Source organism: Eucyclogobius newberryi, unplaced genomic scaffold, assembly GCF_026437365.1.
Source record: "Eucyclogobius newberryi isolate DKJ021-1_F unplaced genomic scaffold, fEucNew1.0.hap1 SCAF_19, whole genome shotgun sequence".
Lineage (NCBI taxonomy): Eukaryota > Metazoa > Chordata > Actinopteri > Gobiiformes > Gobiidae > Eucyclogobius > Eucyclogobius newberryi.
The window spans coordinates 8,147,397-8,161,734 of record NW_027315823.1 but is presented as its reverse complement, the minus strand read 5'-3'; the positions used below and the strand labels follow the sequence as shown (position 1 = coordinate 8,161,734).

Genomic DNA, 14,338 nt, shown 5'->3' with positions numbered 1-14,338 from the left:
ATGTGCAACCGGGGGAAACGTTTCAGGATATTAAAAGAGAGTTTGTTTCACGCATTGAGTCGGGGATAAGACATGACAGCGAGCCGGGTGAGCCACGCGTGTGTCGAGTGTCGAGTCAGATGTTGACGGACTCATATTTAAGGTTTCATTGTTCATGGTGTATTGATCTAAAAAGGCTTAGCAATAGAAACAGGCGCAATTGACTTCCTGTTCAAAAACCGCAGAACTGATAAGCCCCGCCTGCGCTTTTAGATGAAAAATCCATGAGCAACTCTCTTGGCTTTGGGTGAAAGATCGACGGTTGTATCCAAAAACTATATTTATGATTACAACGCTGACACGATCTACTGTATGTTCCGCCAGAAAAGGACTGCACGAGGCGTTCAGAAGGACAGTCTTTCACTTATACCAAACACATGTACACGTTGATATGAACCTGCATGAAAGAACTCGCATGAACATCAATATGTGAAAGTAACACATTATTGTTGTTGTTGGATTGCATTGTTTGAAACGGTATTCAACCTGGAAGCAAGTGGCAAATATTGGTGTATTTGCGAAAAAGAAAGTAACTGTATTTATTTCAAGGACAGTATGTTATGAACATTGGCTTACTATTAATAATTGTTATATTCTATGTTTAAAATGACAGCAGGAAGAGTAGCTGACACAGTTCTGCTGATGCTAATGGGGATCTAATTAACAATAAACACAATTAACATGGTTAATTAAGCTCACAAAAGTCAACTTTAGATAATATGTCATCTTTACTTATATTGGCAACATTTTTACATGTTTACTTTACATTTATTTGACTTTGACTGCTTAATTCACACAACTGAAATGTCCTTGAACGCACAGCCCACACACACAAACAGCATGTATGTTTACTAGCCTGGTCATGACCACGAGGACCGTCCAGAGCAGCGTCTCGTCCCAGGGCAGAGGTGACCATAAACAGCCATGTGTTGCACATTGATGGCGGTTATAAAAGCCTCAGCGAGTGGCAGTTTTCAGAGCGACTTTGATTGTTTGGCAAATGCATCCCAAATAAAAGTTTATAGTGTAAGTTTACAAGGCCACATAAACGACACGTTCTGTGCTGAGGACACTGATTGGGACGCGCTTTGCTTTGGCACTCGCAGTCGCACTCACTAACGGGAATTACACAAAATGCTGGCTGTGATCACTGTGGTCATTGGACGGAGAGTATTATCTCTGGAAATTTATGAAATGTGTAAAGTTAAAGCATGAGCGGTGTGTTATTTAAGTGCATTTAAAGTGTACGTTGTTAGCAATTGTTAACAAAAACATTAACATCTTAATTGTCTTAAAATACCAGATGCCTTACTGTGTCCACACTGTTTTGGAGCAGCTCTAAACCAAACCAGAACTGGGCAAAAACACGAGGATTTGTATGACCAAAAATAAAATCTAACACACACTCCAGCCTGTGACTAAAGCCTTGCAGATTTATTAGAAGTACACACAGTTGTGATAGGAGCAAACTGTTTGCACACTTCCTGTGCAGACAGATAGTGCTCTGAAATGAAAAGCGCGAGGTGTGTTATCATTATTCATCTCATGATTTAGGAGCCGGAATGCCTTTCATTTTCCACACCGCAAAGGTTGATGGGAAATAAAATCCCATTCATCAATGACACATCTTTATCTGTGATACCTTTAGCACTGCACCTCCTCTGTGTGTCTAACTGCAGGCGCTGCCCCTCCCCCGCCCGGCCCCGGCCCCCGCAGCTCATCCCCCACAGTGCCTTAATTTACAGTGCCTCTCTTTTCCAGGCAGGTGGGCAAAAGACCCCCCTGTATCTTTTCATCGCACCTCCTCTCGTTTATCACATGTGGGAGGCTGAGGGGCGCTGATAAAAATGAGTGCTGGCAGAGGGCAGTCTCCCAGGATGGATGGGCCTGTGCTGTGGTCAGTCTCAGGGGGGTCTGCTCCGGACGGCCGGGGGAGCCACGTTCAGCACAACGTAACTAACAGACAAATTCAACATGAATCATAGTTTTACAAGTTGGTTTGTGGTGGAAATAAGAAGGTAGAGAAGATTTAGAGTTTGAACCTTTTTTTTTTGGGGAAAATGATAAATTATACAAAATGGTCAATTTTGTTGTGTTATATCTTAACTAATCATATGCACTTGACTAGCACGCACCACATACATGTACTCTCAGGGCTTCACTGTCAGTGTACTTGTGTTGTATGTAATGTTTCGTCTGGTTTGTTGTCGTCAGATTTGAATTACCATTGTTAGCGAGGGCTGTAATTACTACCTGTGTTAGTGTATGTAATGTATGTGTTTTACGTGTACTCACAGTATATTATTATGTGACACAAGCATAACACGGTAATTGTATTGTTTTTGTATATTACATTTACACTGCAGTGTGTTATTTAAAGAATGTTTTACTTCCTGATGTTTTAGGTGGGGCATGTTTGGTTTATGAGTACTACTGGCCATAGCTGCTTTAGCTGCTTGTTATTGCCGGATCTAATCAGATCTCAGACGCTAAACAAGGCGGGGCCCGGTGGAGACTTGAATGGGAAACCACTGGGAAATATCAGGAGCCACAGAGAGACAGCTGAGGCTCTGTGTCTGCAAACTGTCCTTAGGCAAGACCTACATTGTGTGTGTGTGTGTGTGTGTGTACGTGTGTACGTGTGTGTCTGTACGTGTGTGTGTGTACGTGTGTGTGTACGTGTGTACGTGTGTGTGTACGTGTGTACGTGTGTGTGTGTGTGTGTGTGTGTACGTGTGTGTGTACGTGTGTGTACGTGTGTGTCTGTACGTGTGTGTGTACGTGTGTGTGTGTGTGTGTGTGTGCGTGTACGTGTGTACGTGTGTACGTGTGTGTCTGTACGTGTGTGTGTGTACGTGTGTACGTGTGTGTGTACGTGTGTACGTGTGTGTGTGTGTGTACGTGTGTGTGTACGTGTGTGTACGTGTGTGTCTGTACGTGTGTGTGTACGTGTGTGTGTGTGTGTGTGTGTGTGTGTGTGTGTGTGCGTGCGTGCGCCGATAGCACAGTTGGCCCCAGGGCCACTTGCTCCAAATAAAAACAATCAATGAAACTAATTCTTCCTCTGTTTGTGTTTGTGTGAATAAAGCTCTTTGTATTTTCACAGTATTCTATGTGCAATCCGGATGTCTGCAGCAGCTAAATGCAATGCAATGTAAACTAGAAAATAAGTTGATTTTATACATATCCTGTATTTACATATACATTATATTCTACACATTTATTTAAGCTATTAAATATCGTACAGTATGGATCTGTGTCTTTATAAATCGTACACGTCAGGGGAGAGCTATGTCATGCACGTGAGGGGGAGTGCGCGCTGGGATTGGGAGGACCGGGGATGTGAGGAGAGCCTGGTTGCACTGTGCCTGTAATATTAAGCAGAGCATTAGTGTTTAAAACAGCAGGTAGAGGAGCAGCAAGGCCCCACTTCATCATGCCATTCAAGCATCTATTAGGCTACAATTGCTAAATGGCAAGGCTTGTAAATCATACATCATTTATGCGGATCACTTGAGGAGGCACGAGCTGTCTCCTCCAGCCACGGGAAAAAGAAACACATAACTACACAATCACCAGCGATCTGACAGGGATCTGAGTGCCGTGCTCCACACACAACACAACACAGATAATCCATTTGGGCCAATTTTCACTGCACTTCATTATTCAAAAGGGTAACCGCAATACAAAGCAAATAAGCAGCATTTATGAACATCTTCATCAGCCACGAAAGGCAACATGAAAGGCAAACTCAGAATTAAAGTCAAGTTGAATCCGATGAATCCATGAATGTTCCACCTCACTAAGGTTTGTGGAGCGTTTAAATGAATATTAAACGCACAGGCTAATAGCGGAGTAAATATCACTCAAATATCTAATCAGTCAGTGCTAACGTTGATGTGGTGGATTTTTAAACTGTGAAATGCGGAAGTATGTTTTTAAATGTATCTAACTGGCTCCTAGCTCTTTGGCACATCATTAATAACCACATGCATGCGTTTCTGAACACGCGCACAGCTTTAGAAAGAGGTTTTTTGAATGGGAAAGTGATGCAGGCTGGACCTCCAAAGCACGGCCAATCAGCTCTCACCCCAAAGCATCACATGGCGACGCACGTGGCTCCTTCTAAGATCGATACAATTAAAAAAACTACAGTATTTTCCGAAGTAGAAGTCGCACCAGCCAAATAATGCACAATAGAGAAGAAAAAAACATATATAAGTCGCACTGGAGGATGAAATGCAGTTGCAAGTGTGAAATTAACAAAACAATATCACAATTAAGTTGCTCCGGAGTATAAGTATATAAGTATAAATATAAGTATAAGTCACACTCTGGCCAAAACTATAAAAAAGGTGCGACTTATTGTCTGGAAAATACGGTAATCAAACAAACACAGCATAGAGCGGTCTGATTTTTGTCACAATGTTCTGCTTTTGCAAAATACTTTCTGGGGGTAAAAGCAAAATGTAAAGTTGGATGCCGTTTTAAAGACCCAGCATGAAATACAAAGCAGCTTTAAGGTTAAGCTGCACATTGTTGTCCCTGTAGGAAAACGTGTTCTCTGCATTTGACCCACCCTTCAACGCTCGGGGTCGGCAGGGGCAGTAGTCGCCACAGTGCAGTGCCTGGACACTTGGTCAGGGACACCTAAACTGGACCTTTTTACCCTATTGTGCATGTTTTGGGAATACTGGAGTTGCCCTGAGGAAACCCACCCAATCAAAGACGGACAGCCAAGGAACATGTCAATCGGCCGCTACGATTATGTCCCACATGTTCACACATTAACAGCTTCTTCACATCAGAAACTCTGTAGCTCTCAATCCAGTTCCAGTCTTTTGTGCGAAATACGAAAAAAAAAAAAAGAAAAGGAAAAATGAGACAGCGTTCTAAAAAAGTTGCAGCATTGAGAAGAGGGCTTATTTAGAGCAACTCACTTGTCTCTGTACCAATTGGAAAAAACGACTTGTTTTGTAGTCGCTCCCCAGTGGCGGGAACAGTCTTTCTGCCAGACAAACATTCTCACAACCAATCCTTGCCAATCACTAAGGTTAAAACTGAATTTCTTCTTCGTCTTCTAAAAAAAAAAAAAAAAAAAGATTCTGCTACTGAGTAATTTGGCAAGAGAAGTCAAATAAAAGTGTAGTTAAAGGAACACACTTTGAGACGCGTACTCCTCTAAGATATCACTCTGGTGAGAATGCAGTAGCAGAAAAGTCCCACAAACTAAGGGATCGTCTCAAAATGGGTTGAAGCTGAAAAGACGTAATATTTTTCGTCTTGGGGGGGGTTGAACCTTGAATACATCGTTGTGGCAGTAATTGTTTTGAAATGCTAAAAAACTTGAGCATTAGGGCCAAACCTATTTTGAGACGATCCCTAAGATCCTGTTCATCTTGGTTCAAATGCTAACCTTATACACACAGCTCATACTTCTGCCTTTTTCACCCGGTGTACCTCATAATGTGGACCTATAGCAGTCCCCTTCCTGAAGCTATAGACTGTTGTTTTTTTTTATTGCACAGAAAGAGAGCGTCCGCTTTGAAGCTGTGGCCTCAGCTGAGCCTCCGTGCCAATATTGTCTGTGCACGGTGCGGCCTGTGTGCTCGCCGATGTGTAAGAGCGTCTCTGGAGAAATACTATCGTTGACTGCCGAGCCTCAGTCAATATAAGAGCCCGGCTTGATTTTCACTGGAACTTCATAAAAGTGCTTTACACAAACTTTCCCCCGCGCTGATGTCCTCGCGCTAAATCAATTTGGATGGCATATTATAAATCTCCCCGTTTAAAAGAGCCGCCTCACGGAGCTCACCGATGCATTCATATGGGGCTTTTGTTTCTTCAGCAGAATCTCAAGAGTTTTATGTTTTTTTGTGTGTTTTTTTTTTAAGGTGGGCGATATTGCTGATCTATCACCGCTATAGTGAGACAGTGAGACGGGAGAAAGGGAGATAACAGCATCACGCACAAGTGGGTGGGGAGGGTTTGAGCGTGCACACTGTATTCATCCTTTGTCCTGCAGAAAAGTACTCGACATTCAGAGCAGGTATATGAAAGTTTGTGTCTTACTATGTCGTGCAATTCTATGTACATTTTTCTAGATGAGATCCCGGACATTGTTTCAGACATCGAGTCCAGTCCAAAGGTTATTCTGAATCTGATGTAAATGGTTTGAGCAGCCAACCTGATTGATATGTTTGTCGCTCTGAATTGAGTTCTACACATTTATCAATCTGGACAGGTTCTCGCAGAAAGCTGTCGAGAAAAGGCAAAATATTTGAATTGGTCAAAACGAAACAAGCCGAGAAATCAAACTGTTGTTAAATAAAGTCAGAGAGAAGCACAGACTTAGCATGTGTCCTTCTATGTGCGGGTTCTTTTAAAAAACAAAAAAAATAGTCTGTAAATCTGCTCAAATTATCCAAAGTACATCTGTTGCTAAAATGTTTGTTGCTAAAATCTGCTCAAACCGAACAGCGCAATCCTAACCAGATGTGAAACAAATAATCTGAGAAGGTTATTGAGCAGTATTTACGGTATACTCTATAAAGGGGAGGAGTTATAACTGAAGCTTAGTCTGACAGCTTGTGTCGTTAAGGCCTATTGAGGTTTGTCCAGCTCTACCTCAGCGCAGCCAAGTACCTCATTAGCACTGGTTTGATGTCGGCCATGCCAAAGTCTTATGATGCTATTGTAGACTGAGGGGAGATTGTATATAATAAGATAAGATAATCCTTTATTGTCCCACATGGGGAAATTTCATTGGTGCAACGCAGGTAGATACAGAGGTAGATACAGAAGAACAGATCACTTATAGGAAGTCTGAAAAAACACTTTCAGTAGAATATCTCCTATAAATAAATAAAAACTCCCATAGACAAATAAATAAATAAATACCATTGCATGTGATCCCGACAGTAATTGCACATGAATATGTGTCACGACAGCACATAGATTGCACATGAATTTCACAGTAATTGCACATACGACAGAATTGCACATCAGTATTAGGTTAGGTCAGTATTGCGACGGGATAACGTGACGATCTCCGGGTAAGACGACAGTTCTCTGCAGTTTCATGAGTTCCTCCTTTGTGGAAACGCGGTACGGGGGGCGGGGCCGGGGGGCGGTACGCGGGGCGGGGCCGGAGCCGGGGGGCGGGGCCGGAGCCGGGGGACTCAGAGCCAAAACACATCGCAACGACACGACGAAAACACTCAATCCAGCCGAACAAAGTCAAAACAAGTTAATTTAAAGCGATTCCAGTGCGTGTCCCGATCGTTCGTGAAGTTCCTCTTTCATATAAACGTGTATATAAACGTGTACCGACGACACGCCGTACTTTAGCGCGGCCGGAGGGCGCGGGGAGGGGGGGGCTGGTGGGCTCGCTCGGAGCTAGCTCACGTCACAACAACACAACGAACGCAACGAAAAACGCTCAAATCCAGCCGAAAAAAGTCAAAAACAGTTGAATTAAAAAACTATTCCAGCGCGTGTCCCTATCGTACAGTAAAATAGAAAAAATATACTAACTATATTTACAAAATATAGGAGATAAAGCACAATAAGTGTGAGAAAGAAGAGAGAGCGTTTACACCGGGCTGCCAGCTGTACCAGCGCCTTATGACGTATATGTGTAATATATATGATTTTAAATAATGTATATGTTATTTTATGCACGTATTCATTCATTCATTCTTCTTCATATCAACACTGACCGACGCTGCAGCGCGCGTCCTTCATTATGTCCCGACTGCCCTCGTGTAGACGGGCTTCTTACCTCCACAGGGAACCGATGTCCATTCACGCTGTGTTCCGAGCCCTCCGATCCATTGATTGGGCCCCAGTGAAATTCCACTTTTTCTGCCTTAAACCTTCCTGGTAGGCCGGCCCCTCGCACAAAGTAATCATCCTTCAACATAATGGCCACTGAAACGAGAGAAGCCGGGGAAAAGAGATATGAAGCAGACAGATTTCGGAGCATCATACAAACAGTTTTCGGAGCATAATAATAATAATGATCAGTCTGTTTAGGGATAAATGAAGAAAATAACAAAAAACACAGCATACTCAGGTAAAGGAAGCACTTAGAAGCATGGTCTGTTTTTGGTTTGGACTCAAGAGGGAACAGAAGAGCGGGGAAATGACCTCATATCCAGTACGCATTGTCCTTACACTAAATGTAGTCCAAATTAAAGAGAAAAAAAGGCCCTATTACAGAACATAGACAAATGGAAAATGTTGAAAGCGTTGCAGTGTTCCATTAACCCGTGTCACCACCTCGTGCCCCCTCGCTTCACTCCTGCTATTTATAGGCACAACATAACCACTCAAGTATGACCGGGTTCATACAGCCACTTTTCGGGCCAATTTTCCAAGAAAGATCAGAAAAGCCCCCACTTTGTTCTACGGGAATGAGTTCAATTTGGAAAGTCACCCGGATTTAAAGTCATAGTTTCGCCGCCGATATAAAGTTGTTCGAGAGTGGCAAGGGCAGTGGGAAGAATCTGGCGACGCAATATGTTTTACGATCACAATGTAACTCATTACATACATATCGATGCTGCAGATTTCAACACTGATTCAGACAATATCACTGCTATAATTATTTTCTTTCGAGTGTATGTGTAGGTGGCAGGAAGACAGTGCTTGGGAGTAAATGTATGTTGGATATATCAACCATCGGGTCAGCCATGATTGTCCTATACATTACAAAGACAGTGGTGGATCAACCAATGACAGAAACGCATGATCCATTTCGTTAGCATCGTAGCATAACGATGCTAATGGTGGTTAAACTGTTTTTTGTACTACTGTCTTGGTGAGTTCTATTAGAGTTAAAAACATACACGTATGTTGTATAACAGGGGGGGAAATGACTTCTTAGGCGGTTTGTGCGCTGAACTGGCCGTGAGTTAGACGGTTTTACGCTCGAGTTCTATTGTTTCTCTAAATATAAATTATATATATATATTTTTTTTTTGCCTCACTGGGAAAAGTTGGTTCTGATCCTGACAAGAAAACTTATATACGTTTAGACGTATCAATGTATATATAAAATATATATACATTGATACGTCTAAAAATGATTTACATTTATGATAAATTGAATTAAAATGTATATTGGCTATTGCTTATAAAAAACATATAGTGATATCCACAGTCACGCTTTACTGTGAAAGTCATACCTATACCTTTACTTCAACATAAACTTTTGATGAAAAAAAGTCAAAATTCAAATAATATACTAAATCTATGTTTAGAGCACAGAAGGTTGACCTAATCTGAAATAACCTTACCTGACAAATAAAAGCAGATATTTTACTTTGAGACTGGCAGCCAAATACGCACAAACACCTACGTCAAAAAGATGACTTAGGCCTTTGTTTTTTTGGCTGTAAATGTGATTGGCTGAGGACGAAACCAAAGTCACCCACTGCGAAACATGACAGACTTCTGTAGTAGCAACCTGCAAACTATAATGCTATTCAATTGAGGCGAGGGTAGTTTTGTTCTGAACGATACAAGGCTATTTTAGTGGAAATATCTGTTATTGAGACACTATTATGTATGCGGATGTATTTATTTACCTGAACAAGACTCTTTGGAACGCTTTTTTCTTTCTTTGCTACTCCAGTCACGGCATATAGAAATTAGGATGACTCTCACGCACACGAAGACTGTTAGCAACTATGTCATATAAAGGAAACCTTGCATGCTCCAGCACTTGTGACAACTCCGTGGCAGCAGTGATCAGCTACTCGGGGAAGGTAATGTCGCCACACAACTGTTGTTTCCGAAGACACGCACGCAAAAATGCATTATTCATGACGAGCGTGGGGGACATTTGTCTTGTTATCCATGTATTATGTAGTGAGCGAGCAACAGAAGCTGCGCGCCATTTTGTTTCACAGCTGTTGTTTGGATAGCATTCTTGCATGCTCCGCGCACGCCGCCGCCGTTAGCTGCGCCGCTAACTGTGCAGGTGGAGGGCTTTGTCAGCAGCGCGCGGGAGGTACGTGGAGGTTCCGAAATGTCATGATCTGTTTTGTCTTGTGTTCTGACTGACAGTTGCTCAGTTCCAGCTGGCGATACACGGTCAGTGAAGATAAATGTGGTTTAAGAGTGTTGCGTTTGCACTTTGTGGTGTTCATCCAATTTGATATAAAGTTCAACTCGAATGTGCTTGTGATAAGTCTGATTCTGGTAAATAACAACTTGGAATATGTTAAATCTCCTGATGTGTGAAGTGAAGACAAATCAAGGGACAGAAACCATTTCTCAATAAATAACACCGTATTTTCCGGACTATAAGTCGCACTGGAGTATAAGTCGCACCAGCCAAAAAATGCATAATAGAGAAGAAAAATATATATATAAGTCGCGCTGGTGTATAAGTTGCATTTTTTGGGAAAATGTATCACTAAATCACTAAATCCATTGAATTCTTCGTCCTCTGTGTCACTTCTGAACAACTCACCAAACTCTGGAGGTAGAGGAAGTGCAGATTCTTCTTCTGCGTCGCTTAGAGCCTAGAGCGCCCTCTTGTGGTTGTCAGTGTGAAAATAACGAATACTATCACATAACTATGAAAAAAGGTGCGACTTATAGTCTGTAAAATACGGTAAAGAGGAAGAGAAATTTCAAAAACAGCTTTGTTTAAAACCCTGGAGCAGGTCAAAATCACCAAAATGACATCATAGTGAAAGAGGCATTCTATTGACATGGGAGATTCACAGTTTTTGAAGAAATATCCAAACTTTTGATACAAAAATATTTAACTTTATCAATATTTGTTATGGGTCGGTTCCATAAACTTGTCATAATAATAATTCATGTTCATTCAACTGACAATAATCATGCTTTTAGGGGTTGAATAAAGGTACCACTTTCTGAATAATTTCCGTTTTGCTTGTTTATGCTGACAGAGAATACGTTGAACTTTCTACAAGTTTATTTCATGTGGATGGGTCTCGTAATTAAATACTACATTTTGACAGATAAAAAGCCAGACTTCAGCTCAGTTTTCAGTTGGTAGAATGAACACAACCTATAAATAACCACAATAAGACAAATTAATTTACAACAGAGACTGATACAAAACAACACCTCATCATGTTTTTGTTTGCATTTTGCTGAAACGGGTTCAAAGTTCACCGAAGAGCACGAGAAAACACCCTTTTACATCCACAGCCATTGCTATATTCTATTATTCCAATAACATGTGGATGAAGTGTGTCAGTGCTGTCGCCATGGTAATGCGGGTGTCATTGCCGGTGTTATGACAGTGACAGAGCTGATGCGCGGACGGCTGACAGGACGTGGCGCACTGGAACGGCCCCGCTGCATTCTGGATGTGACAGTTCCGTTTGACCCGATTCGATTAACCTTTGCGACCTCTGACTGGAGACATGGCCTGTGTCACTGCGATGCCAGCGCGGGGACGCTCTCCTCCCGCAGCTGAATGGAATCGAACTTTAAGGTGGAAACTCTGGTCGTCGTGAATAAGGGGCTCCTCAGATGGCGTTTGGTGGCGCAGCTGCTCATTATAGCACCCGGCTGTTGCTCCGCTAGTTCAACTCGGGTCTCCGAAACCCAGTGGCGGATTTACCGTTGCCATGAGCTCCCTGGCTGGAAGGGGACCCACGATCAGATGCCCTTCCCAACCGTCATTGGCACGAAGCCCCGAGACACTTGTTATTTTCTCGGTGTCACAGTAAATGATGACAGTGTATCGCATTTTTCGGTCTATAAGTCGCACCAGTCAAAAAAAAAAACATAATAAAGAAGAAAAAAACATATATAAGTCTCACTGGAGTATAAGTCGGATTTTTGGGGAAATTTTTTTTGGATAAAATCCAGGACCAAGAACAGACATTTAATCTTGAAATTTCCCCATGTGGGACAATAAAGGAATATCTTATCTTATCTTATCTTAATTTAATTTAAAATAATAGGTGTACGTATGCTAACGCTAACACCTTCAGCTACATGACGCACAGACAGAACTGTGGTAAGTGTCTGGTATGTTAACGTAACATATGAACAGTTATTCAGATAACTATAGCATAAAGAACATGCTAACAAGTTTACCAAAGCATCAGTTTTACCCCAAATCACTAAATCCATTGACTTCTTCTTCCTCTGTGTCACTTCTAAACAACTCCACAAACTCTGGAGGTAGAGGAAGTGCAGATTCTTCTTCTGCATCGCTTAGAGTCTAGAGCGCAATCTTGCGTTTGTCAGTGTGAAAATAATCAACATGTGAAATGTTGTTGCCAGTGTGAAAAGAACAAATCATATCACATATAAGTCACTCTGGAGTATAAGTCGCACCAAGGCCAAACAATTTTAAAAAATTTGCAACTTATAGTCTGGAAAAAGCACTATCTGGATGTCAAGTATATTTCATCCGTCCGCTGGTATTAGAATTGAATAGTCCAAAATAGTACTTATGTAAGACTGTCCAATGAGCAGGGTACAGTCCTCACATTTACAACGCATCAAACCCGGACGGCAGATCAACGAGATTCTATGTAGCAAACCCCCAAATTATTCTTCAGATATAATCTTCTGAGTGTGGAGAGAGTAAAGGCACGTGCGTGTACAAACCATACACCGAGCACGCAGCTTCCTATGCAACACTTATAAAGCATTTGTGCTTCATAAACTTGTGGAATTAACAAAGTGGATTCATTTAAAAGAGCAAGGCAAAGAGGAGTGAGTTATGGAAGTATACGCCATATCAATAGAAGTGCGGCTGCTTTACCCACTACAATTATTGAGGGCTGATGCGTAACAGAACTGCTTTAGAGACCTGCACACACGTTACTTTAATGAGGGCTCCTACAGGTTGTGACTTCCTTTTTCTGTTTTCTCTGGGCGCAGGGAGCGAGCGGTGAGCCAGGTTTGGGAGGTGGATCAGGGCCACTGGTAAAAATAAATGCAGAACAAACAGTGAATCAAAAACAATTAAATTTCGCCTTAGGCCCCCACATTTCTAAGTCTGCCAAAACTAAATAGTCATGTCAAGTGTCACATCTAAGCGACCCGCTCTGTTTGTTCAGTCAATAGTCAACAATGCACAGATTCCCTGGGCGTCCCGAAAAGGGCTTTTTAGTCCGTGTAGAATTCATTTTCTCTGGTGGTCCGCAGTGCTATGTTATAAATATATTACTAATACACGTATAAAGTATACATACAATTATATAGACCCTTTAGTATTTTAAAGACATTATTTTAAAAAACATTCTAAATTGTGAAATGAGGCAACTGGAGGCAAGAGTGAAGTGGAACATCACAATAAAGTGATGATGCTGTTGACAACTAAACTCAGATTCGTGAGTGATAGAGCTCGGTTTTAAAACAATTACAATTGCATTTTGTTTATTTAGTATGAAATTATTTATCAATTATTATTATTTATCTAGAGACATTTATTTAGAGGTCTATTACATATTTTACCACAAATTATACTTTTTATGAAGTTCAAATACATTTTTGTGGCAACAAAATCCTTCAGATAGAAAAAACAACAAGTGTTTGATAGAGCTATCATTTATTAGGCACTATTTTTAAATAATTAGGCACTAAACTACAATATGATTATTCTTTAGAGCTCCTCCTGTAACAGCCTCTGTGTCTGATCACACGCTCAGCTTTCTCTCTTCTCCTTCTTAAAACCTCACACTAAAGTTAGTTGGAGTAAACATGTCTAAACTGATCATTTAGGAGGAAAACTAAAAAACTATAAAAAACACTGTGTTTATTGCGGGTCGCAAGTGAATTTGTTGCACATTTATTTTATTTCTAGAGCTTTTAAAAGTCTGTAACTTTGTCATTGCCTCAGAATAAAGACTAGATTAAAGTTTACAGTCTGTTCTGTTAGAACAAAGCTGCTGTTTATTTCCTGTTTCTGTGAAGGGACGGCAGAGTTAACTCTTTCATTACCAGAGTGTAACATTGGTGAACTGATATCGGTGCTTTTGGTTGACAGCTGACCTTACCAGCAGGATACATTCTCACGAATATTGTGATTTCACAAACTCCATCTTGAGAATCCATCTTGTTCGGCTCCTGCTGATTTGTTTGTAGTCTGCACCAATGGTTAAACGGGCCAATCACACGGCATTTAGGATCAGGAGTGGAACCAATCACAGAGCAGCATTGTGATTTGGGTGGACGTCAAAACAACCCAAATCAAAACACTCACCAAAACTAACCTAGTCAGCCTATTTTAAGGAGAAATACGGACAATTTTCTTTCTCTAAAACGTGCACACAGAGGCACTTTGTAC

General features: G+C 41.4%; 1 protein-coding gene across 1 annotated transcript in view; it reads right to left on the bottom strand.

Moving 5' to 3' along the window:
- Positions 1 to 14,338, bottom strand: part of LOC140366282 (receptor-type tyrosine-protein phosphatase gamma-like) — a 366,422-nt gene that overhangs the window by 95,940 nt on the left and 256,144 nt on the right. Inside the window, 1 exon segment of the mRNA XM_072452947.1 lies at positions 7,823 to 7,971. Coding sequence (XP_072309048.1) covers positions 7,823 to 7,971 — 149 coding nt within the window.